The sequence below is a fragment of the Lepidochelys kempii genome, chromosome 2, assembly GCF_965140285.1.
Source record: "Lepidochelys kempii isolate rLepKem1 chromosome 2, rLepKem1.hap1, whole genome shotgun sequence".
NCBI classification, from domain to species: Eukaryota; Metazoa; Chordata; order Testudines; family Cheloniidae; genus Lepidochelys; species Lepidochelys kempii.
In genome coordinates, this window is record NC_136381.1 from 141,993,547 (window position 1) to 142,016,796 (window position 23,250).

A 23,250-nucleotide genomic window follows, 5' to 3' on the forward strand; every position below is an offset into this window, starting at 1 on the left:
AGCAAGAGGGGCCCAGATGACATCACCACCTCTACTGGTTCCAGCTGAACCCCAAATAGCACCTGGGATGACAGTTATCTCTGATACCATCTCTCAAACAAAGGGGCTTTTTCTTCTAAAACTGACTTTAACAACATCAGCCCATCTCAGCTAACTTCTTTTCCCAAAAGGACAGTTATTACCATCTTTAATACTAAGTCTGTCAAATAAGGGGTAGATAGTTCCTTCTAAAACCCTCTTCAGTTAGAGGGAAAAGGAACAAAGGATATTGATAAAAACAAAAGCAATTATTTAATGGTTTATATTGCAAAAGTTTTAACTGTTTTTTCCTTTGCTGTATCTTTAATAAAAGCTCAACTGAATTTTTAATGATTTTGCTAAAGTAATAAACAGGCTGAGGACTCTGTATACCAACCTGAAACACTGTTTAATGTTGGACAGTGACTGGGTTATATTAACACCTTTAGCACATTTATTCCATGTAACTTAATACAACAGATCTGAACTCATTATTTGAACCTGCAAGGTGCAGAGTGGTCTCAACTCCATCACAACCACAAAAAAGTACAAGTGAATGCTAGTTCAAATGGATGATCCTTCTAAAATGGAAGGCATTAAATACATAAATTATACCGTTATGCAAAATCTAGTGAGCTTGGATGTAGTAAGTTGTCACTTAAAATGGAATATAAAGAAAATATAATTACCCTTCCTTATTGCTGATAGCTGCACTCTTTTCATATCAATGTTCTCTCTTGCCTTTCACTGAAAATCATACATTATCTCCCTCCCTCTCTCTCCTCAAACTTCCACACCCAAAATCTGTTTCATATAGTCTCTGGCTCCTCACAAATTTACTCACTTGCCCATATTCTTAGATTTCTCCTCCTCCCCAACTCGACCTTTTGTCTTAGACCCTTATGAAGTCTTTGGCTCAGGATCACTAGCTTGCTGAGATAATGTCAAGGCAAAGAGCTTTGTGACATCACATGCTCAGCACCTCTAGCTTGCAGGTCTGATGTTAAAAGGGACAGGCCACTGTGAGGTCATTAACTTAGCAGCCTTTGGATGCTACGGCTGAGCCTTTGTGGAATTTCTGATTCAGGACCTCTAGTTTGCTGGTCTGATATCATTGTCTCAGCATGTCTGGCTTGCTGAGATAATGTCAAGTCACTCATTCATACTTCAGCAGGCTGGGTTGATGGGAAGGCACAAGCCTCTGAGAATTACTGACTCAGCAACTATAGCTTTCTGAGCTGATGTCAGTTACTATCACCACATCTAGTTTTCTGTCAAGGTACAAATCTTTGAGGGCACCAGTTCAGCACCTCTGGTTTGTTACGAGATGGCAAGTTTCAAGATTGATGTCTTGGCACTGTTTTCACTATAATAAGCAATACATTTGTCTAAAAGCACCTACTGAGGGATGGATACTTTCCTGGGAAAAGACAAAAAGCATTGCAATACCATACATTTACAGAAACTGTAGTGAGAGACAAGTGCACCTTAAAGTTTGCAGAAAACTTCTCTAAGCCTCTTGCAGTTTGATCTGAAACTCACTCCACCTCTACCACCATTTGCAGATGTTCATGTGTGCTTAGACCATAGGAATATACACAATTCTGTGTGAGTTTGTGATGCCAAGTTAGTATTTGTAGGCCAGACTGCTCCCCTAGGAAAAGCCTGCAGAAGGGGACTTAAGCGCAGGAAGTGTTTGTGAGCGCCTCATGAAGATTCCATCACATCATTCCATTGGGTGGAGTGGGCTTGTCCTCCAGCAGAATAGGCTGCAGAACCCACCTCAAGCCTCATGGCCATTGTGGGATTCATCAGTGTAGAGTTCCTATTACTCCGTTGCAGCTCTGTGCTTAAAGGGGAATCCCCTGCCACAGAGGCGGTATCTTCAGAAAATACAATGCAGCCTAGACTGTTATTTTCCCTTAATAAGCTCTTCTGGGTGAGTGGGCTTGGGGGCAATGTATGATGTGCATTCCCATGGCTCCATCCCTGACCACTCCGTCCTGTTTTTTATTTGTTACAGTACAGCCTAGAGGCACCAACCAAAATCAATACCTTTGAGTGAGGCACTGCTTAAGATGCAGTCCCTGCCCTGGAGAACTTTCCTGTCTAGTAAGACTCAGAGTAAGAGGGGAAACAGAGCAACAGAGAGGTGAGATGACTCAAGGTCACACAGCAGATCAGTGAGTAAGCTGAAAATATAACTTGGGTCTCTTGCATCCCAGTCTAGTATTCCACCACTAGGCCATGCTGCCCATCAGTCCCCATTCCTGTAAAAACCTGTAGCAGCACTGATACTTCTATGGGATCCAGGAGAAAAGGGGACAGTGCTGAAGAGGTTGCTGAGCCCCTACTTCATGAGGAAGGGCTCCTCCTACTACTATGTTGTTCTTTCATGTGGGAGTGTTTTTTGTATTGTAAATTAGTTCAGCAGCATACCAAATTGAAGGTTTCAGCTTTTGCATTGAATTGGATGCAGATTATGTAAATGCATAGTTACACTTCTTAGCAACCAACCTCTGGAAGCATATGGTCTGTTATTATTAGCTTCTTATCTAAACGCAGTATTTTTTACCTCAGACGCAGTGGCCAAAGCATTTGTAAAGACTTTAATGGTGACTTTAAGTTGATGATCACTTTAGATAAGCTATTACCAGCAGGACAGTGGGGTGGAAGGAGGTATTGTCTCATGATCTCTGTGTGTATATAAAGTCTGCTGCAGTATTCACGGTATGCATCCGATGAAGTGAGCTGTAGCTCACGAAAGCTCATGCTCAAATAAATTGGTTAGTCTTTAAGGTGCCACAAGTACTCCTTTTCTTTTTGTGAATACAGAGTAACACGGCTGTTACTCTGAAACCTACATTCTCATTTCAATTTTTAGTGTTCTTGTATTTCCATTTTTTCATAGTACAAAAAAAAAGCTATACAGAATGTCTGTTCACTTGCCAGCCTTCTAGTGAACTTGATTCACTACTTGGAGATGATCTATCACTGAGAAATTGCTTCTTATGTTTGATAAAAGTCAAGAAGTATTAACCATTGTGAAGCTATAACAGCGATAATATAAGGCCATAGTGTTTCTACATCAAGAAATTCTTGTGCTGTTATAACGTAGTGTCACAGGCCTGTTTTCTGACTTTCAGAGAAAAAATCAAAGGAAACCTAATATAACAGTAAGGTAAAATCTAACTTGCTCCTATAATTAAATTATGATTCAATCTAGTAACTGCTAACACTCCCAGTTTTATACTCTATGCCCCAATGGGCTCTCATTCTAACTCTGAAGACAAAATCAAACACATCTGGGCTCCCTGTAGAGTTGAATTAGGACTAAATGTGGCCACCTGTAGCAAATCCAGCAATCAAATGAAATTATATTCCTGACCCTAGAAACAGCTCTGCAAGAGCTTAACCAATCACATCGTCAGGACCCCTAGAAATGAACAAACAGCAGTGATCCAAATTACATCTTCTAGTCATTACCTTAGCACAATAAAGATAAGCAAGGGAAGACCTGTGAATGCACTGCAGTTACTTGAAAGTGGAGCATGGAGAGTACAGGCCCTTTCACTCTTTGCTGTGAGTTTCTCTGTCATAAACTGTTTCCCTAGATCTACATCCAGCATAAAAACAGCCTTTGTGGCTGCTGGCCCACAGACTCCAAAGATGTATAGGTCTTGATGGCCTCAGAAGTGGGACTACATTTTTTTTTTAATCCTGATTAGCAGCTGGAAAATACTGATTTTTTTTTAAGGTATTCCACTTTTGTTTCTAGGTTTTATGCAATGAACATCCCCATAGTATCCGAGTGTCTCAAACTGAGAGTCCCTTACTCCAACTGGTGAGCAGTTTCACATAACTAGTCCATGTCTGTAGAAAAAGTGAGATGCTGACTGTGGAGATAAAAGTACACACATGCCCCTGATGATGAAGAGGAGAAGTTCACACTACCTAGGACTCAGCCTTAGCTAGCTTATAACTGATTTTTTTTCACTCCAAAAACTGCTAGTAAAACCAGAAAAAGCAGAGTGTGCAGGATCAGATTTAGGATAAAGACTTTAGGGGTATCTTATACCCCCTCAGAAACTGCAGTGCTATGTTGTAATGGTGCAAACTGAGTGTTTTCTGTGTAATACTCCTATCAATATGTCACTTAGGGACTAAGGATAAAAATAAGTGGGTGGGCACTGTGGGGTGGGTATATTATGCCTAACAGAATTTACACCCAGTTGTGCATGTATGTGGGAGGGATGAGAGAGGGTTTGTACTCAGATTGCATTCTTAAAAATATGCTCCTGACTTACATGCACAAAATGGGCAGTTGTATGCATCAAGTGAGGAATTACACATTATATATTCAGCAGGGGTACAAAAGCTAGTGCATACCCAGATGAGAGCACCAAAATAAATAGACTGATCTGGGATCATAGCCATCTGTTTAAGTAGGTTGGAGTATTTTCAAAATAGAACAGAAATTGTACTCCTAACCATAGTCAACAGACTTACATACTTAAAAAATGATCACTTTACTGAATACACGCTAGGCTGTAAAACACATACTTAAGAACTTAAACAGGCAAAAAAAAAAGATTATTTTCAGAAGTTGCTGTGAGCAACTGAAAACAAATGTTTTCATCCATGGAGTTTTGCACACCAAAATTCCTGGTTTCTTCATACCATGCACAGTTTTAAAAACTTAGCCCTTGGGTCACCAACAAGAGGATTTTTGTTTGTTTGTTTTGGTTTTTGTAAATTGGGCATTTCCCCTTTTTTTGTTTCTTCATGATGCATAAAGAAGGCCTGAAAGCTGGGTTGTTTTCTTTTTTACTTTAGAAATACCAGTAAAGTTGAGTCTGGTCTTTCCTGGTTTTGCTGGAGGATCTCCTAAATATCTGAGATGTGTATTGTGAGTTTTCCCCTCTTAATTGAAAGAGTGTGGCAGAGTAGAAACTTTTAACAAAGATATTAATGTTCTAAAATGCTCTCTAATCAACCAAATGAATTTAAAAACAAAAGTGAAGTTTAAACAGATTAAAAATTCCTTCCTTTCTCAGTTGCTCTTTCTCTTTGACTTCCAGTCATCAAAATCTTGTCTATGCTAGGAAAATTACCTGAGAAATGGGTAACAAACTGCTGATTACCCATTCAACAGGTGCTGCTGAACTGGCAATGAAAATGATTCAGCTGCAAGCCTGAGTCTTAATTAGCTGCCTTTTCCAGCTCCTCTGGTGGTACTAATAATGGGAGCACTAGAATTGACAAAAGTGCTTGGGAGCTGCTGGTAATTTAACCACTGTCAACTAATCTGCATTTCTTGTGCTCTGTGGCATGATGGCAGGAGGCAGTTGCTGATGTTATGGATATGCCTGTACTACAAGTATAAGTGTGGCTCTTGTAACCACTGTGACGCTCTCCACTGTTCAGATATAACACACTTGAGTTGTCCACGTAGAAGTTTTTTAACAATACAATCCACATTTTAGCCACCTTTGTGCATCCAGACAGGTCCCATGGGAAAACAAATGATGCAGTTCCCCTGCACGCTAAGGAGGCAGGATTTCAGGAGTCTGTGTAAAGGAGAACATCCAACCTGCACTGTGCAGAACTCTATTGCAGCTCCCCTAGGGTGCGGAGGAGAAGGTGTAAGGGGAAATCCTGAGTGGTGCTGGGCATCAGATACAAATAGACAGTAATTACATATGTATAAAAAACAAACATATTTTTGGATGCCAAGGATGGATTCAAATGACAGACAAAAGGGAAATGAGAGGTGGAAGCTTTACTGGCTCAGACAGACCTCTATGTGACAGGGCAGCACAGTAGTAACCCTAACACAGGACATAGGGGCTTCCTGACAGCAAAAGTGGACATCATTAGAATGATGTTTCAGGTGTCATCCCAAATGTCACCTATCTTTAAAAAATGAGCTAAAGACAGAAACTGTTGAAACAAAGGAGATAAAGAGGGATTTTTTTCTCAATCTGAGAATTAGCAGGTTTGAGGAGAAATTGCATCTGGAAAACAGGTCAAAAAGAGAACCTTTTGCTCTGGGCATTACAGAGGGCTCAGAGGGTAAAAATACTGAAAATGCTTCCTGATATAGAGAGAGACCTTGATATAGAGAGAACCAATATCAGTGGGGGGAAAAGGAGGGAAAATGACAAGTCCAGGGCTTTAATATTTAAACTGTTGCAAGTCAAACCTTAACTCCTAATAATGAGTGAACTGAGACACAAAAGGCTCAAGATTTTTCTATTTGGACTTTTTAACAGAGCTCAATGAACACAGAACACCACTGAACAGCTTGAGGTAGATTCTTGGTGGGAGTTGATGGGAGGTGTAGTCTGAAACCCTGCTATCTTGAACATGGACTTGTCTGGTTCTAACCAAATTCTTCAAGATGTAATTTGAAGCAATACCAGCACTTCAGAGCCATGTCTGAATGGACTAATGACAACAGAAGATCCACCTGAGTTAAAAAGCAGGCAGAGACTGGTGGGGGGAGTGGAGAGGGAGGCCTGGAGCCAGGGACAGGACAGCAGTGTGAACAGTAGAGGGGAGCAAGGGGAGGAGTTATGGCAAGGGGAGTGCTGCCCAGTCTGGGGCGGAGAAGTTTTAGGCAGGGGTAGGGAGGAGTGAGGGAAATATTGGTTCTTGCAAACAGCTAAACCAATCCCATATTGTTTTTACTGTGATATTATTGTTTTTATGAATGATATAAATTGAAAGTTCTTTAATATGTATATCTGTAACTCATCTACCCTAAAAAGTAATGTAGGTTCTATGTGCGAGTGTGAACCATGGTACATTAATTAGGTCAATGGTTCTCAAACTACTTCCCATCCAGCCTTCTTTTACAGTAGAACCTAAGAGTTATGAACACTTTGGAAATGGAAGCTGTTCATAACTCTGAGATTCTACTGTATCAAAGGAAATAAACTAGGAGGGGAGAAGTCAAGGTGGTAATGTAGGAAATGGATGGCAATTCTCCTAGGAATGAGGAGAGGGGTAAGTGGAATCTCTATCTGAGTAGCCAGGGAGAGGCCTGCATTTTTGTGTGTGTTAAAGTTTGACTCTTCAGCAGAGCCATAACTAAACATTTTAGCAAACAGGGTGAGCAAGCACCCCCTAGAGGTGATATGGGGGGAAACACATGGGGGTCTCGTGCCCCCCAGATTTCTGCCTTCACTTTAGCACAGAGGTTTCAAACTGTGGGGCACGCCTCTGTAGAGGGACTCAACCCCCACTTTGAAAACTGCCATCTCCTGCCAGGAGCTGGCAGATCAGAAGCTGGTGGGAGCTGCATGGCCCGCTCAGGCCCCTGACTCTCTGTCTGCACTGTGGGAGCCAGGGCACTGGCTGACTGCCCGGAAGCCCTTCCTCCCCTGAACTGGGCTGCCTCTGCACAGCTGGCTGCTTCCCAGGTATGGCAGGCAGCACAGCTCTGAGCTGTGCCCCTGACAGACTCTTGCCTCTGCCCCAAAGAAGCCCCGCATCGGCCAGTGACATCCTCTGGAGCTTCCCTCTGCCCACGGAACCTGGCTGCCATCAGATGCTCCCTGAGATGCTCCCGGGAGTACCTGCCTCACAGAAGCCTACTCACGCCCTGCTCATTGCTCAGGGACCTGCCATTGCAGCCGGGTCACTCTCCCCACACTCTATGCATGCAGAGCTGAACCGCCCCTTCCTCCCCTTGGGCTTCTGCTCTAGCTGCAGCTGTGAAGCTCTCCAAGGCTATTGTGTGCAGCACAATGACATATGGTGGTTCCAATGGACTCTGGAACTGTAAAACACAGCAGTACCTCCCTGAGTTACTCCTTCGCCATCCCAGTGTGACCCATTCAGTGCAATGAAAAGGTTGTTACAGAATAGAACAGGGTCAAATAAAAACTGGCCACTGTAATTTGCTCCATCACATAGCCCCACTTGTGCACCCCTTATTCTCCTAGTGCGTATGCTGACACACATAAGAAGGGCCATATTGGGTCAGACCAATGATCCATCTAGCCCAATATCCTGTCTTCCGACAATGGCTGATGCCAATTGCCCCAGAGGCAATGAACAGAACAGGTAATCATCAAGTGATCCATTCCTTCTTGCCCATTCCCAGCTTCTGGCAAACAGAGGCACCATCCCTGCCCATCCTAGCTAATAGCCATTGATGGACCTATCCTCCATGAATTTATCTAGTTCTTTTTTGAACCCTGTTTATAGTCTTGGCCTTCACAACATCCTCTGACAGGAGTTCCACAGGTTAACTGTGCATTGTGTTAAAAAATACTTCCATTTGTTTGTTTTAAACCTGCTGCCTATTAATTTCATTGGGTGACTTCTTGTGTTATGAGAAGGATTAAATAACACTTCCTTATTTACTTTCTCCACACCAATCATGACTGTGTAGACCTCTATCATATCCCCCTCCTAGTCATCTCTTTTCAAAGCTGAAAAGTCCCAGTTTTATTAATCTGTCCTCATATGGCAGATGCTCCATGCCCCTAATCATTTGTGTTGCACTCATGTATCCCCTTCTCCCATAACCCAGGCTGTGCCTCATGTCCCTAGCCCCCTGCACACTCTCCCCTCATGGTACCCCCTGCCCTCTAGCCCATCTCCTATCTCCAGTGGCTGCACCTAGGTCCCTGGGAAGCAGCTGTGCAGCCCTTCCGCCTTCTGCCCTTCCTATCAGCCAGCACTCAGAGTCCTGCCCACCTTCCCCTGCCGTCCTTGCACCGGGGAGAGCCTGCTCCAGCCAGAGTCACTGGACCCATGATCCAGTGAGGTGGGTGTGTGTGGGGGGGTGGTTCTAAGCGCTTTGGGCTTTGGCTGACGCTTCTGGGCCTGATCCTGCAGGGGGGGGGGCTAATGCTGCTGGGCCTGATCCTGTGCAGCTCCATTTTTGTACCCCTGTCGGCTCTGTGCCCGGGGCAGCTGCCCCTCTTATCCCACCCTAGTTATGGCCCTGCTCTTCAACCTGAAATTATTAGCAGAGGAGCGAAGGGAGTTTAAAAGTCAAGACAGTCTTTAGAAAAAGTGTATGCATTTGTTTTTTAAATCTCAAGGTTTTAGGGGAGGATTTTTGATCTCTTCAGTTTAGCAATACAGCAGCATGCTGTTGTCATATATGGAGCCGACAGTGCTGCCTATTATGGTTGCCCAACACTTCCCATTATTTTTTCAATTTTCAGTTCCTTATAACTTACCTAGAACAGTTTAAGGTTGGCAGAACTTTTCCATGCCGGGTGTCGGCCTCGGACTGTGTATTTTGGAAAGTTTCAGCCTTTTCTGAAATGAGATTAGGGAAAAAAACATTGTTTTACCATGTTAAAAAAACTGCTGAAGTTTCTTTGAGACACCCTAGTACCCTCACGCTTTGCCTGTGCAACCTGAATTTGGCCCCTTTGTGCCTATATGTTCAGACTTTAATTACATGATCACATACTATTTTTTTCTCACGGGAACCCTGCCTCATTCAGGATGGCCCTATTCTGGAAATGAACCAGGGCTGTGTAGTGATGAGGCAGGGATTCTACGAACAAAGCCTCTATTTGTTGCAGGAGTTGGAAGGCGTGCAGTGAATCAGACAAAGGACTGCAGGCAGAAGAAGGACAATCCTGGTTAAGGCAGTTGAATGCTACCTTGAACTTGAATCAACCCCTTCCTCTGTCCCAGAGTTCCTTTGTGATATCAGGCAAGTCATTTAAATCAAACTTTTCACATATGGGTCATTAATTGTGTTCTTAACTTTTTGGGTACTTGACTTCAGACCCTGGGATCAGTCTAATTTGCAGAAATGCTGACCACTCACCACTGCAAAGTGAGACTAATAGGAGCTGTGATTTAAATATATACAGCACTATATAATGTGAAGGACTGCAATGACCAACATAGACAGCACCTTCACCAATACATAGTGCTATATCTTTACCTTAGTGCTAAATTGCTCTTTTTGTTTTATATTATGTTGTTGTATCTGATGGGGGAAGTGGGAGGGTTGGGAGGAAATTTTGAATCCTGGCTATGTGTACTGGAGTTGTTACTTACAGTGTCCCAATAAATCCTTTGATTTTTATGAGTGGCTATTACAGTATTCTGAGAAATCTAGACATCTCAAACTGGGCAACCAAAATTAGTGGATAACTTTGACTTTAATCTCTCTTTGCCTCAGTTCTCCATCTATAAAATGGGAATAATAAGGTATTTCACTGGGGTATTGTGAAAACAAATTATTTGTGAATCACTCAGACACTATAGTGATGAGAAAAGCCTGTGAGGAAATGAATAATTCTGTCTTCAGAGCAGGGTTTGAATAATGTGCAGTAAATAAAGGATAGGGTCATGCATTGAACTATGAGGATTGTGGTGGGGTGTTCACCCCACACCAGTACTGAAGGGATTAAGGTGGCAAAAGAGGCCAATTAGCCATAGGCTGCACCTGCTGGGGATCTAAGGAGCAATGATGATAATTGAGAATGAAGTACACCAGGGGAGGAACAGGCAGGGCTTCTATAAAGCCTAGGAGTTGAGGCTAGGAAAAGCATTGTAGTGAGGAAGTCTGCAGTTACATTCTGGGAGAATAGATACCTGTAATAGGAGGATAGGAAGTAGCCCAGGGAAAGAGTAGTAAAGTCTGAGAGCATATAGACCTGAACAGCTGGTTTGAGGGTCCCTGAACTGGAACCTAGAATAGAAGGCAGACCTGGGTTCCCCTCCAGCCCACTAGAGGAGTGGAGTAGCCAGTGTAATAGATACAGAGATTACCTGAGACTTTTCTGGAGAGAAAATCTGATGGGACCCTAGGAAATGGAGGATGATTATGACTTGGCCAAAGGGGCTAAGCCCCAAAGGTGAGGTGCTGCATCTTTGGATTAGCAAAAGAGGGGAGGGACTGCAGAGTGGTTGACTCAGGTAATAGTCTGCACAACCGCAGGTCAGAGTGCAGATAGCAGCAAGCTAATCCCCCAGATGCACTAAAAGGAGGCGCTGCCAAGCAGCGATTAGCAGACCCTGTTACAAGGATAAAACTCTGTTATTGAATAGTTGCTTCATTCAGTGAGCATGGTCCATTCCGTGCACTGAATGGAGCAGGGGTCCTGTGAAGAAAAAATAACATGTGATCATGTAATTAAAGCCTGCATTATGATGCATATGCACAAGGGGACCAAATTAAGGTTGCACTTGCGTCTTTAATTCTGCTACTTCCTAATTTTTGAGAGCTCAACTTTGCAACCTTTAATGTTTTTTTAATGAAGTGTTGTGTGTAAATTTCTCAACTTAAAAAAAAAAAAAAAAAAAAGCCAACTGAAATACCAGACATCCCATTTATATGGCGTCCTCTTGACACCCACATGGTTAATTAGCAGGGTCCACTGCGTAGACCTTTGATACTTGAGGTAATGGAGAAACTGATAGCAGTAGTAGTTGTTATCCTCTGTGGACCAGCACTAAAGCAGGATGAAACACTACTAGTGAGTTTCACAGGTATTTGTTGATGATAGAGGCACGGTGAGACTGTAGAACAGGGATGGCCAAAACTTACTGACCCTCAGAGCTGCAGATGACAAGAGCTGAGGCATGCCTGCTGGAGCCCTGGGCTTCAGCCCTGCAGGGAGGGAGAAGGTCTCAGGGTTTCAGCCCTGTAGGAGGTGCCTGCCTGGGTTTAGGGCTTCAGCCCTGCTCCTGCTGAAGTGCCAAGCCCCAGCAGGCATGACCTGAGGGGCTGAAGCCCTGAGACCCCTCTCCCCCCACCCCACTGGGCAGAAGCCAGCTTTGACATATGGGGTCATGTCTTTCTCTCCCCCCTTCCCCTCCGATTTTTGCAGGATTTGCTGGCCCTACTTCAGTCCTGCTGCCTCCCCCGCGTGGCAGCTGCTGGAGCTGGCAAGCTGGGAGCTGTGGCCATGGGGAGAGGCAGCAGCAAACAGCTGGGAGCTGCAGGGAGGGGTCATTGAGGGTAGGAGTGTGTGCCTGGGGGGCACTACTTAAGCTGTTGAGGGGGGCAAAGCTTTACATTTTGATGGGGGTGAAGCTTTGGTGGGCAGAGACTGGAGGGTGGGGGGGCTCTGCAAGCTGTACTTTATTATTATTATTTTATTTTTAAACACACAATTAAAGAGCTGCAGTTTGTCCATCCCTTGCTCTAGAATCTTAGGTTCCATTCTAAGCTCTGGAGGGGAGTGTTCTCTTGTGGTCACAGATCCTTCTGCCCCATCCCCTTCAACCTGTTCTTGTTGTAGTCTGGTCCTAATCTCCACCCTTGGGCTTCCCATCAGAGTCTCAGTCTTCCCTTCCTAGCTCCTTGTCTGATCTTTCTCTCCATCCTCACAGTCAGTCACCCTCCACTGGCTCCTCTTCCCATCTCTTTACACCTCTGTTCCTTGTCCCAGTTTTTGCACAGCTAGTTCTAATTGTCATCCTGGGTCCTCATCTTTCTCCCCTCCCTGCAGCTTGTTCACCGCCACTCCTCTTCTTCTGTCCTCCCCGGTTTGGTCCCTCTGCATTAAATTCAGAAGGCTTTCTATTCCATGCTGCTGTGGCCAACCAGTGGGAAGACTGAGAGTACAGGGGGAGACAGTTTTCCTGCTTTTGGCTCCGGTGCTCCATGCCATTTGACCTTTTTGGAACCTGTGTCCCTGGGCTGAAGCATGTTCATTGCACATCGTAATCTTCAGAAAGTTTAGTCAATGACACAGTTGGGTGAATAATGGGTTTTTGTTTGTTTTTTTGGTCCATTGGCAGTTGAAATTAATTTTTGGTTTGACCCCAAACTAATACTTTTTATAAGTTGAGTTGAAACAAAATGGATCATAGACTAATCATTGGCCTAAATCTGATAAGGGAGGTTCTCCTTCTCCCCTCCTCTCCACCCAGCATTTTATGAATCTAGTCTTCCTTTGCTCTTGTCAAAATGCCCAAAATTAAAACAAAAAATTGAGTCAGTACCGGCAATGAAACTTTTCTTCTGAATTCACCTGTTTTGATTTTGTTTGTTTGATTAAAGCAATTTGGCAAATCTGAAAATCCATGAACTGTTTTAGGTCAACTGATACTGCTTTTTGGTGGAAAATAAACTATTTGCTGGGGGGAGAAATAACCAACCCAAGTTGTGAAGCTCCAACAAGTCTCTTCACAGCATGTATTAATTTTGTTTGTTCAAAGACTTAAATTGGCCAAATATGGGTAGTTCCTCCAGAGGATGGTAAAAGGCACATCCTGACACATATGCTGCCCTTGCCAAATTTTAAGTGTTTTTGCACCAAGGCATTAGAGAGGGAAGTGGCTACAGTTTCTCAAAGAAAAGCTCACAATCTTTTTAATATGGTAAACTGTTAAATCATTATTGGACATAGCTGAATGGTTTTGTCTGAAACTTTCAAAGAAATTCAGCCTGAGGCAGACATCCAGAATGGAAAACTTCAACCCAAACGGTTAATTTGGTAAAGTTATAAGTGACTGAAAACACGTTCTTACCATGTGAACTGTCAGGCAGTCTTAATTGGCAGTGCTATCAGCTCTGCCTATACTAAGAGACAGTCCTAGTCTTGAAGAGCTCTTATAATCTAAATCAGTGGTTCTCAAACGGGGTCAGGACCCCAAAGTGGGTCCTGACCCCATTTTAACGGGGTTGCCAAGGGGTGGCATTAGCCTTGCTGGGCCCAGGGCCAAAGCCCAAGCCCCATTGCCTGGGGCCAAAGGCTTCAGCCCTGAGTGTGTGTGGGGGCTCAGGTTACAGGCCTCCTGCTTGGGGCTGAAGCCCTTGGAATTCAACTTTCCCCCCCTTTTCCTGCCCCTCATCCTCGCCAAGAGCGGCGGGCCTCTGGCTTTGGCCCTGGTGTCCCTGCCTGGGGTGTCAGGGCTCAAATGGGCTCAGGCTTCGGTCCCCCCTCCTGGGGTCATGTAGCAATTTTTGTTGTCAGAAGGGGGTCACAGTGCAAAGAAGTTTGAGAACCCCTGATCTAAATAAACAAGACATACGGTGGGAGGGGAAGCAGAGGCCTAGAGAAATAAAGTGACTACTTGCTCAAGGTCATACACAAGGTAAGTGGCAAAGATGGGAATAGAACCCCAGGTCTCCAGTAGCTTAGCTTGTTAAACCATGTCACCCTTTTTTAAAATCAAAACAAAAAAAAAACCCTCTATATATGAATTTGGATCTGCATTGTGGCCAAAGGCTAAACTTTAGTATAGTGTATTTGTATTTTCTTTCCCAAGTAAAATGTTATAGACAACTTTATTATAGTTATTAACCTTTTGGTCTTTCACAAATTGTGACCATGTTTATTGTTAGAAATGTGGTATCACTTGGATGCATGAAATCACTTGTGATGTAACTTTAATGATACATGTGTTTTTGAATTACATTTGTAACTAGTATACCTTTACCTTTTGGTCAAGTGCTGGCCTTTCTCTGTGTCAAAATGTGAAAAGAAAACAGTATTTTGTAAACTTTTGTCCTGATACTGGTAATATCATTGAGCAAAATGTTAAAATTAATACAATGCATATTTTGTTCCTGTATTTTTCAAAAACACATTTGAAAAATCACTCTTAAAACTGATTATGTCAGCACTCTGTCTTCACGGGAAAAGTAAGCAAGGTGAGCATTGTATATATATCTTCCTAGAAGAGGGGTGGGCAAACTACGGCACAGGGACCGCATCCAGCCCTTCAGACGTTTTAATCCGGGGCTTGCCCCATTTCACGTGTGCTGTGGGTCTGCACAATTAGATGTTAATGAAAGGTAATATCTGAATTATACAGGCACATGATTCAGAATCACCTAACGGTGTACACAATTTTATTGTAACAGTTCCGTAAAGGCTTAGGCTGCATGCTATCCAAACATGATATCATACCAAATGAAGAAAAACAGTATTTTATAATTTTGGCTTGGCAGAATTCAATTTTTATTTTTTCTTGATAGAGAATATCTATCTTTTGAGAAGATAACTGACTTCCTAGACAAAGGAAATACCAGTAGATCTAATCTACCTGTGTCATAAATATAAAGGGAAGGGTAAACCCCTTTGAAATCCCTCCTGGCTAGGGGAAAGCTCCTCTCACCTGTAAAGGGTTAAGAAGCTAAAGGTAACCTCGCTGGCACCTGACCAAAATGACCAATGAGGAGACAAGATACTTTCAAAAGCTGGGAGGAGGGAGAGAAACAAAGGGTCTGTGGGTCTGTCTATAGTCTGTAGTTTTCTTTGTCGGGGATAGACCAGGAATGGAGTCTTAGAACTTTTAGTAAGTAATCTAGCTAGGTATGTGTTAGATTATGATTTCTTTAAATGGCTGAGAAAAGAATTGTGCTGAATAAAATAAGCAGGACAGTGGGGTGGGAGGAGGTATTGTTTCATGATTTCTGTGTGTATATAAAGTCTGCTGCAGTTTCCACGGTAAACATCTGATGAAGTGAGCTGTAGCTCACGAAAGCTCATGCTCAAATAAATTGGTTAGTCTCTAAGGTGCCACAAGTACTCCTTTTCTTTTTGCGAATACAGACTAACACGGCTGTTCCTCTGAAACCTGAAATATTTCTGTCTGTGTATCTTTGTTGTAACTTAAGGTTTTGCCTAGAGGGGTTCTCTATGTTTTTTAATCTAATTACCCTGTAAGACATCTACCATCCTGATTTTACAGGGGGGGATTTCTTTATTTCTATTTACTTCTATTTTTATTAAAAGTCTTATTGTAAGAAACTGAATGCTTTTTCATTGTTCTCAGATCCAAGGGTTTGGGTCTGTGGTCACCTATGCAAATTGGTGAGGCCTTTTATCCAACATTTCCCAGGAAAGGGGGGGTGCAAGTGTTGGGAGGATTGTTCATTGTTCTTAAGATCCAAGGGTCTGGGTCTGTAGTCACCTAGGCAAATTGGTGAGGCTTTTTACCAAACCTTGTCCAGGAAGTGGGGTGCAAGGTTTTGGGAAGTATTTTGGGGGGAAGGACGCGTCCAAACAGCTCTTCCCCAGTAACCAGTATTAGTTTGGTGGTGGTAGCGGCCAGTCCAAGGACAACGGGTGGAATATTTTGTACCTTGGGGAAGTTTTGACCTAAGCTGGTAAAGATAAGCTTAGGAGGTTTTTCACGCAGGTCCCCACATCTCTACCCTAGAGTTCAGAGTGGGGGAGGAACCTTGACAACCTGGATTTCAGTAAAGCATTTGATACAGTTCTGGATGGGGAAATTATTGAATTGGAGAAAATGATGATTAATATGAGAATTGAAAGTTGGGTAAAGAACTGGTTGGGGGCTACAATGGGTCATGCTGAAAGGTGAACTGTCAGGCTGGAAGGAGGTTACTTGTAGAGTTCCTCGAGGATCAATCTTGGGACCAATCTGATCAGTGTCTTTAATGGCCTTCCCACAAAAAGTGGAAGTGTGCTAATAAAATGTGCAAATGACTATGTTGGGAGATTTCAGAGTAACAGCCGTGTTAGTCTGTATTCTCAAAAAGGAGTACTTGTGGCACCTTAGAGACTAACCAATTTATTTGAGCATAAGCTTTCGTGAGCTACAGCTCACTTCATCGGATGCATACTGTGGAAAGTGTAGAAGATCTTTTCATATACACACAAAGCATGAAAAAATACACCCCCCCCCCAACTCTCCCGCTGGTAATAGCTTATCTACAGTGATCACTCTCCTTACAATGTGTATGATAATCAAGGTGAGCCATTTCCAGCACAAATCCAGGGTTTAACAAGAACATCGGGGGGGGGGGGGTAGGAAAAAACAAGGGGAAATAGGTTACCTTGCATAATGACTTAGCCACTCCCAGTCTCTATTCAAGCCTAAGTTAATTGTATCCACTTTGCAAATGAATTCCAATTCAACAGTCTCTCGCTGGAGTCTGGTTTTGAAGTTTTTTTGTTGTAATATAACAACTTTCATGTCTGTAATCGCGTGACCAGAGAGATTGAAGTGTTCTCTGACTGGTTTATGAAAGTTATAATTCTTGACATCTGATTTGTGTCCATTTATTCTTTTACGTAGAGACTGTCCAGTTTGACCAATGTACATGGCAGAGGGGCATTGCTGGCACATGATTGCATATATCACATTGGTGGATGTGCAGGTGAATGAGCCTCTGATAGTGTGGCTGATGTTGTTAGGCCCTGTGATGGTGTCCCCTGAATAGATATGTGGGCACAGTTGGCAACGGGCTTTGTTGCAAGGATAGGTTCCTGGGTTAGTGGTTCTGTTGTGTGGTATGTGGTTGCTGGTATTTGCTTCAGGTTGGGGGGCTGTCTGTAGGCAAGGACTGGCCTGTCTCCCAAGATTTTGAGACGTTCTTGTTAAACCCTGGATTTGTGCTGGAAATGGCCCACCTTGATTATCATACACATTGTAAGGAGAGTGATTTGCGGATGATACTAAACTAGGAGGAGTGGTAGATATGCTGGAGGGCAGGGATAGGATACAGAGGGACCTAGACAAATTGGAGGATTGGGCCAAAAGAAATCTGATGAGGTTCAACAAGGATAAGTCCAGGGTTCTGCACTTAGGACGGAAGAACCCAATGCTAGGCTACAGACTAGGGACCGAATGGCTAGGCAGCAGTTCTGCGGAAAAGGACCTAGGGGTGACAGTGGACGAGAAGCTGGATATGAATCAACAGTGTGCCCTTGTTGCCAAGAAGGCCAATGGCATTTTGGGAGGTATAAGTAGGGGTATAGCCAGCAGATCGAGGGACCTGATCATTCCCCTCTGTTCGACATTGGTGAGGCCTCATCTGGAGTACTGTGTCCAGTGTTGGGCCCCGCACTACAAGAAGGATGTGGATAAATTGGAGAGAGTCCAGCGAAGGGCAACAAAAATTATTGGGGCCTGGAACACATGACTTATCAGGAGAGGCTGAGGGAACTGGGATTGTTTAGTCTGCAGAAGAGAAGAATGAGGGGGGATTTGATAGCTGCTTTCAACTACCTGAGAGGTGGTTTCAAAGAGGATGGTTCTAGACTATTCTCAGTGGTAGCTGGTGACAGAACAAGGAGTAATGGTCTCAAGTTGCAGTGGGGGAGGTTTAGGTTGGATATTAGGAAAAACTTTTTCACTAGGAGGGTGGTGAAACACTGGAATGCGTTACCTAGGGAGGTGGTAGAATCTCCTTCCTTAGAAGTTTTTAAGGTCAGGCTTGACAAAGCCCTGGCTGGGATGATTTAATTGGGGATTGGTCCTGCTTTGAGCAGGGGGTTGGACTAGATGACCTCCTGAGGTCCCTTACAACCCTGATATTCCATGATTCTATGATCACTTTTGATAAGCTATTATCAACAGGATAGTGGGGTGGGGGGGGGAGAAAACCTGGATTTGTGCTGGAAATGGCCCAACTTGATTATCATACACATTGTAAGGAGAGTGATCGCTTTAGATAAGCTATTACCAGCAGGAAAGTGGGGCGGGGGGAGGTATTTTTTAATGCTTTGTGTGTATAAAGAGATCTTCTACACTTTCCACAGTATGCATCCGATGAAGTGAGCTGTAGCTCACAAAAGCTTATGCTCAAATAAATTGGTTAGTCTCTAAGGTGCCACAAGTACTCCTTTTCTTTTTATGTTGGGAGATATTGCCAATACAGAACAGGACCAGAATACCATACAAGAAGATTGGACAGCCTTGAAAACTGGATGGGGATGAAATTTAACAGTGCAGGTAATGCACAAAGGGACAAACAAAAATTTTTGCTATAAGCTGGGGAGGTATCAGTTGGAAGTGATAGGAGGAGAAAGACCTGGCTGTATTGGTCAATAGCAGGATGACTCTGAGCTGCCAGTATGATGTAGCTGTGAAAAAGGCTATTGCAATCCATGGGTGCATCGGGTGAGCTATTCACTATCTCTACTAGGAAAGTGTTATTACCATTATACAAGGCACTGGTGAGATCTCATTTGGAATAGTGTGTGCAATTCTGGTTTCCCTTGTTTAAGATTGATTGATTCAGACAGGAACAGGTGCAGAGAAGGGCTACAAGGGTAAGAGGAATGGAGAAATTACCTTACAAGAGGAGACTTAAGGAGCTTGGCTTGCCTCACATATCAAAATGAAGGATGAGGGAAGATATGATTGATCTCCAAATACAACAGAGGGATAAACACCATGGAAGGAGAAGAGTTATTTAATGTTGGCACAAAAACAAAGGGATAATAAACTGGCCATCAATACATTTAGACTTGAAATTAGGCAAATTTTTCTAACCGTCAGAGCACTCAAGTTCTGAAACAGCTTTCCAAGGGGAGTAGAGGGTGCAAAAAACGTAACTTGTTTTAAGACTGAACTTGATAAGTTTATGGAGGGGATAGTATGATGAGATGCCCTATACTGGCATATGGCCCACCTATTTGCCCACATGCTCAAGGTCTAAATGACTGCCATATTTGGGGTTGGGAAGGAATATTCCCAAGGTCTCTGCCAATCTGATTCTTTCTTTTTTTTTTTGCCTTCCTCAGCAGTGTGGGGCACTGGTCACTTGCTGGCTTGAAACTAGAGGAAATGATGGATTGTCATGAAATCACGATTTGTGGATTTTAATAACTCAGCCAGAGGTTATGGGCCTATTACAGGTGTGGGTGGGTTCTGTGGTCTGCATTATGCAGGAGGTCAGACTAATGATCATTATGGTCCCTTCTGGCCTTAAAATATGAGATGTTTATTTCTAAGCATTATTTCTATTTATTTTAAATGTTCAATTATTGTCAGCTCCCCGCAATTATTTACTGTCATTAAATGGTGAGACTCACCTAGTTAAAGAGGAGGGATAGCTCAGTGGTTTGAGCATTGGCCTGCTAAACACAGGGTTGTGAGTTCAACCCTTGAGGGGGCCTTTCAGGGATCTGAGGAAAAATTGGGGATTGGTTAAGCAGGGGGTTGGACTAAATGACCTCCTGAGGTCCCTTACAACCCTGATATTCTATGATTCTATGAAAGCTTTATAACTGTTAAGAAAAATCTGCTTGAGAACTTAGTTTGTTTCAAGGATATGTACTATGTCAACAACTTTTTCTTACTTTGCCTATCTCTGCAAATTTCAGTTATCAATGGAAATATATTAGGTTGGTGAGTACAATGAAATTGATTGATAAATGTAATCCTTTCAAGCTTATTCATATTACATGTTGTCAGAAGGGAGAAAATGTAGTGGCCGGAACAGTTGTTTAGCAAAGCAATTAACACTGATATATGGCTAACATTTGACACTGGCAAAAAGATCACTGTTAGAGAAGGGGGGCGGGGGGAATCAAAATTATGAAAAATTCCAATCTAATCTGAAAGTCACAGACAGACCTTGGCAGATTCATGGCCTTTGGATCAAGCAAGGGAGGGCTTCAGAGCAAAATGTGTCTACTTCCTGCCTTTCAAAGGAAGTCTGGTGTACAGAAAGGTGACTTAAGTACTGGGATACTGCCCTGCCTCAGGTTTAGTTCCTGAGTTCAATCCCTGCTCTGCCACAGGCTTCCTGTGTTGCCCTGGGCAAATCACTTAGACTGGGTCCAATCTAGATTGACCGAACTACATTGCTGAGGGCTGTGAAAAATGTCTCATCCTGTGCAATTACAGGTCAATCTAACCCCTACTGTAGTTGCAGCTAGGTGATGCCTCTCAAGGGGGTTAGATTTACTACCATAATGGGAAAAATTACTTCTGTCCCTGTACTGTCTATGCTACAGCAGCACAGCTGGAGTGCTGCAAGAGTGCTTGTAGTGTAGACATACCCTTAGGCTATGTCTATTACTTAACTGAAGCACCTCAGTGTAGCTATTCACTGCAGCTGCAGAAGGGGGTCTCTCCCATCCCTGTAGTTAATCCATCTTCCTAAGAGGCAGTAACTAGGCCAGTGATTCTCACTTTTGTACTGGTGACCCCTTTCACATAGCAAGCCTCTGTCTGACCCCCCTCTTACAAATTTTAAACACTTTTTTTACATATTTAACACCATTATAAATGCTGAATGCAAAGCGGGGTTTGGGGTGGAGGCTGACAGCTCGTGATCCCCCCCCATAATAACCTTGTGACCCTCTCAGGGGTCCTGACCCCCAGTTTAAGAACCCCTTAGTTAGGCTGACAGAAAAATTCTTTGTGAGCCAGTGTAACACTGACAGACTTCAGATGGGGGGGGGGGGCAGGAATTGATTAGTTTGTGAGCCTCTACTGCATGAGCTAAATGCCATACGGCCCTTAGCTAAGGCTGCAGCAGACTCAATCTCTAAGTGACCTCGGTGCTACCAGAGGGGGCAGAACACCACACCCAGGAGGTGTGGTGGGTTACATTAGCATGTAAGGGTTAGGTTCACTTACCTACATTGCTTCACATGCCTGAGTGCTGCTACTGATTAGTTTCAGAGTAGCAGCCGTGTTAGTCTGTATTCGCAAAAAGAAAAGGAGGACTTGTGGCACCTTAAAGACTAACAAATAAATGCTCAAATAAATTTGTTAGTCTCTAAGGTGCCACATGTCCTCCTTTTTCTTTTTACTGATTAGTGTAGCCTTGGCCTTGGCTTTGGCCTGTCTTCTGGAGGGGCCTTGAGGAGAAATCACATTAGAGTGGGAGGCGCTCAGGCACCATACTCAGGACACAAATTCAGCTGGAAGGGGCCTGAGAGGAGCTTCAGTAAATACTGTCAAACCTGCAGGAGCCCTGGCGGCCCGCCCTGGAGGACTGAAGCTTGGACTGACTCCTGAATGTGGGGGGTGGGAGGTATGAGGGGCGCTGGCAAATCTCTAAGCATTTAAACCCTGATTATACTCGGGGGGTGGGGGTGGCGGAACGCATCCAATTAAAGAAAAATGTCGATCTGAATTGATCCCTCTACCCAGTGTAGACAACACCCTTGGATCAAAACCGTACCTCCTGCTATGTAATCTCCACAGGGAAAACACCCGGCCCCCTACTCCACGCCTACCACTTAACGGCGTGTAACCAAGCCGGGGGCAGCAGCGGCAGCTCAGGCACAGGAGCCGAGGCGTTAGGTGTAATTCTGCTTTGGATCCCCTCCCCCGCTCTCGCTCCTGTCCGCTCTAACCCCGCCACGTTGCCCGGCTCCCTGGGCCCCGCTCGGCCGCCTCCCCCCGGGCGTCCTGACATCAGCGCCCGGCCACGTTGGCAGCGCGGGCGGGGGCGGGGGCGGGGCCCGCGGCAGCCAGTCCCCGGCCCTGCGCAGCCGGACGCGGGGCGCCGAGCACCATGTCTTCGCCTGACCAGGAGCGAGCCGAGACCCGGGCCGGACACCCCCCTGCCGGTACTGCCCCACCCCCACCCCGGCTGCGGGGAGCAGAGGGAGGCTCGCCAGGCTCGCGGCGCTTGGCCGGGGGGTCGGGGGCTTGCGCGGGGCCGGCGCACGCCAGCCTCGGGGCCAGGCTCCTGCTGCCCGGGCCAGGGCCGAACCCTCCCGCTCGCCCCGGCCCGGGCATTAGGTGGTGTTGGCCCAGCCCCGCCCGCGGCCCGGGCCGAGCGGAGCGTGCAGCGACTCGCTGCCTTGCGACCGCGGCGGCGGCGGCGGTGGCGGCGGCTGGTGTGGCCGAGGTGGGTCTCGCTAACGCCCGCGGCCACGTCGGCGCCGCTTGCCACTCGCTGCAAAGCTGGAGGCGGCGTTTGTTCAGGCGCCAGGCCGCTGGAGGCTCTTTTTGGTCTTTCCGTGGGGACAAACGTGCAACCGTGTCAGCAGGTTGGTTACTGTCCGCACAGAGACTTGGAAAAGTAGAGCCCCGTGCGAGTGCTGAGCAGCGGCCTCAGGGCTGGCTGGCTGCCCTGGTCCCGAGCCGCGATATGGCCAGGTGTAGCCGCCGCCCTCGTTTTTAAAAGTTCTTATCAGACTTAAACACTTGCTGTTCAAAACAAAGTCTGAATCGACTCCTCTTGCTCAATGCCATTACCGAGCAGACGTGCCCCACCCCCGTTCAAATCTTCAGTTCTAGCTTGTGCTCTCATCACACTTCTTTTTTTTCCCATCTCTCTCTCTCTCTCTCTCTCTCCCTTTTCCCTGAGCAATCTGCCCTACAAAAAAACCCCTACGTTTCTGAGTCCAACGTGTCTCACTTTCTTCCCTTTTCCCAGATAAGTTTTGTATGGGCAAGTAATGCCTGGCTTGGTGCATGTTGTTTGGCTTTCCAGTTTAGTTGCTGAGCATGGATCAGCTTTATCTCTGTTTTCTCCTGTTGAGGACCCAAGAAACAGTCTTGGAGTGTTGCCCTCATCATGTGCCCCCTTCATGGGGAAGGGACAAAATAAGAAGCTGGAAA

General features: G+C 44.8%; 1 protein-coding gene across 1 annotated transcript in view; it reads left to right on the forward strand.

Annotated features, from left to right (window-relative positions):
• Positions 1 to 22,104: 22,104 nt before the first annotated feature.
• DAP (death associated protein) overlaps positions 22,105 to 23,250 on the forward strand; it is a 90,572-nt gene continuing 89,426 nt past the window's right edge. Inside the window, exon 1 of the mRNA XM_073332338.2 lies at positions 22,105 to 22,250. Coding sequence (XP_073188439.1) covers positions 22,196 to 22,250 — 55 coding nt within the window. The 5' untranslated portion in view covers positions 22,105 to 22,195. The remainder of the gene's footprint in view (positions 22,251 to 23,250) is intronic.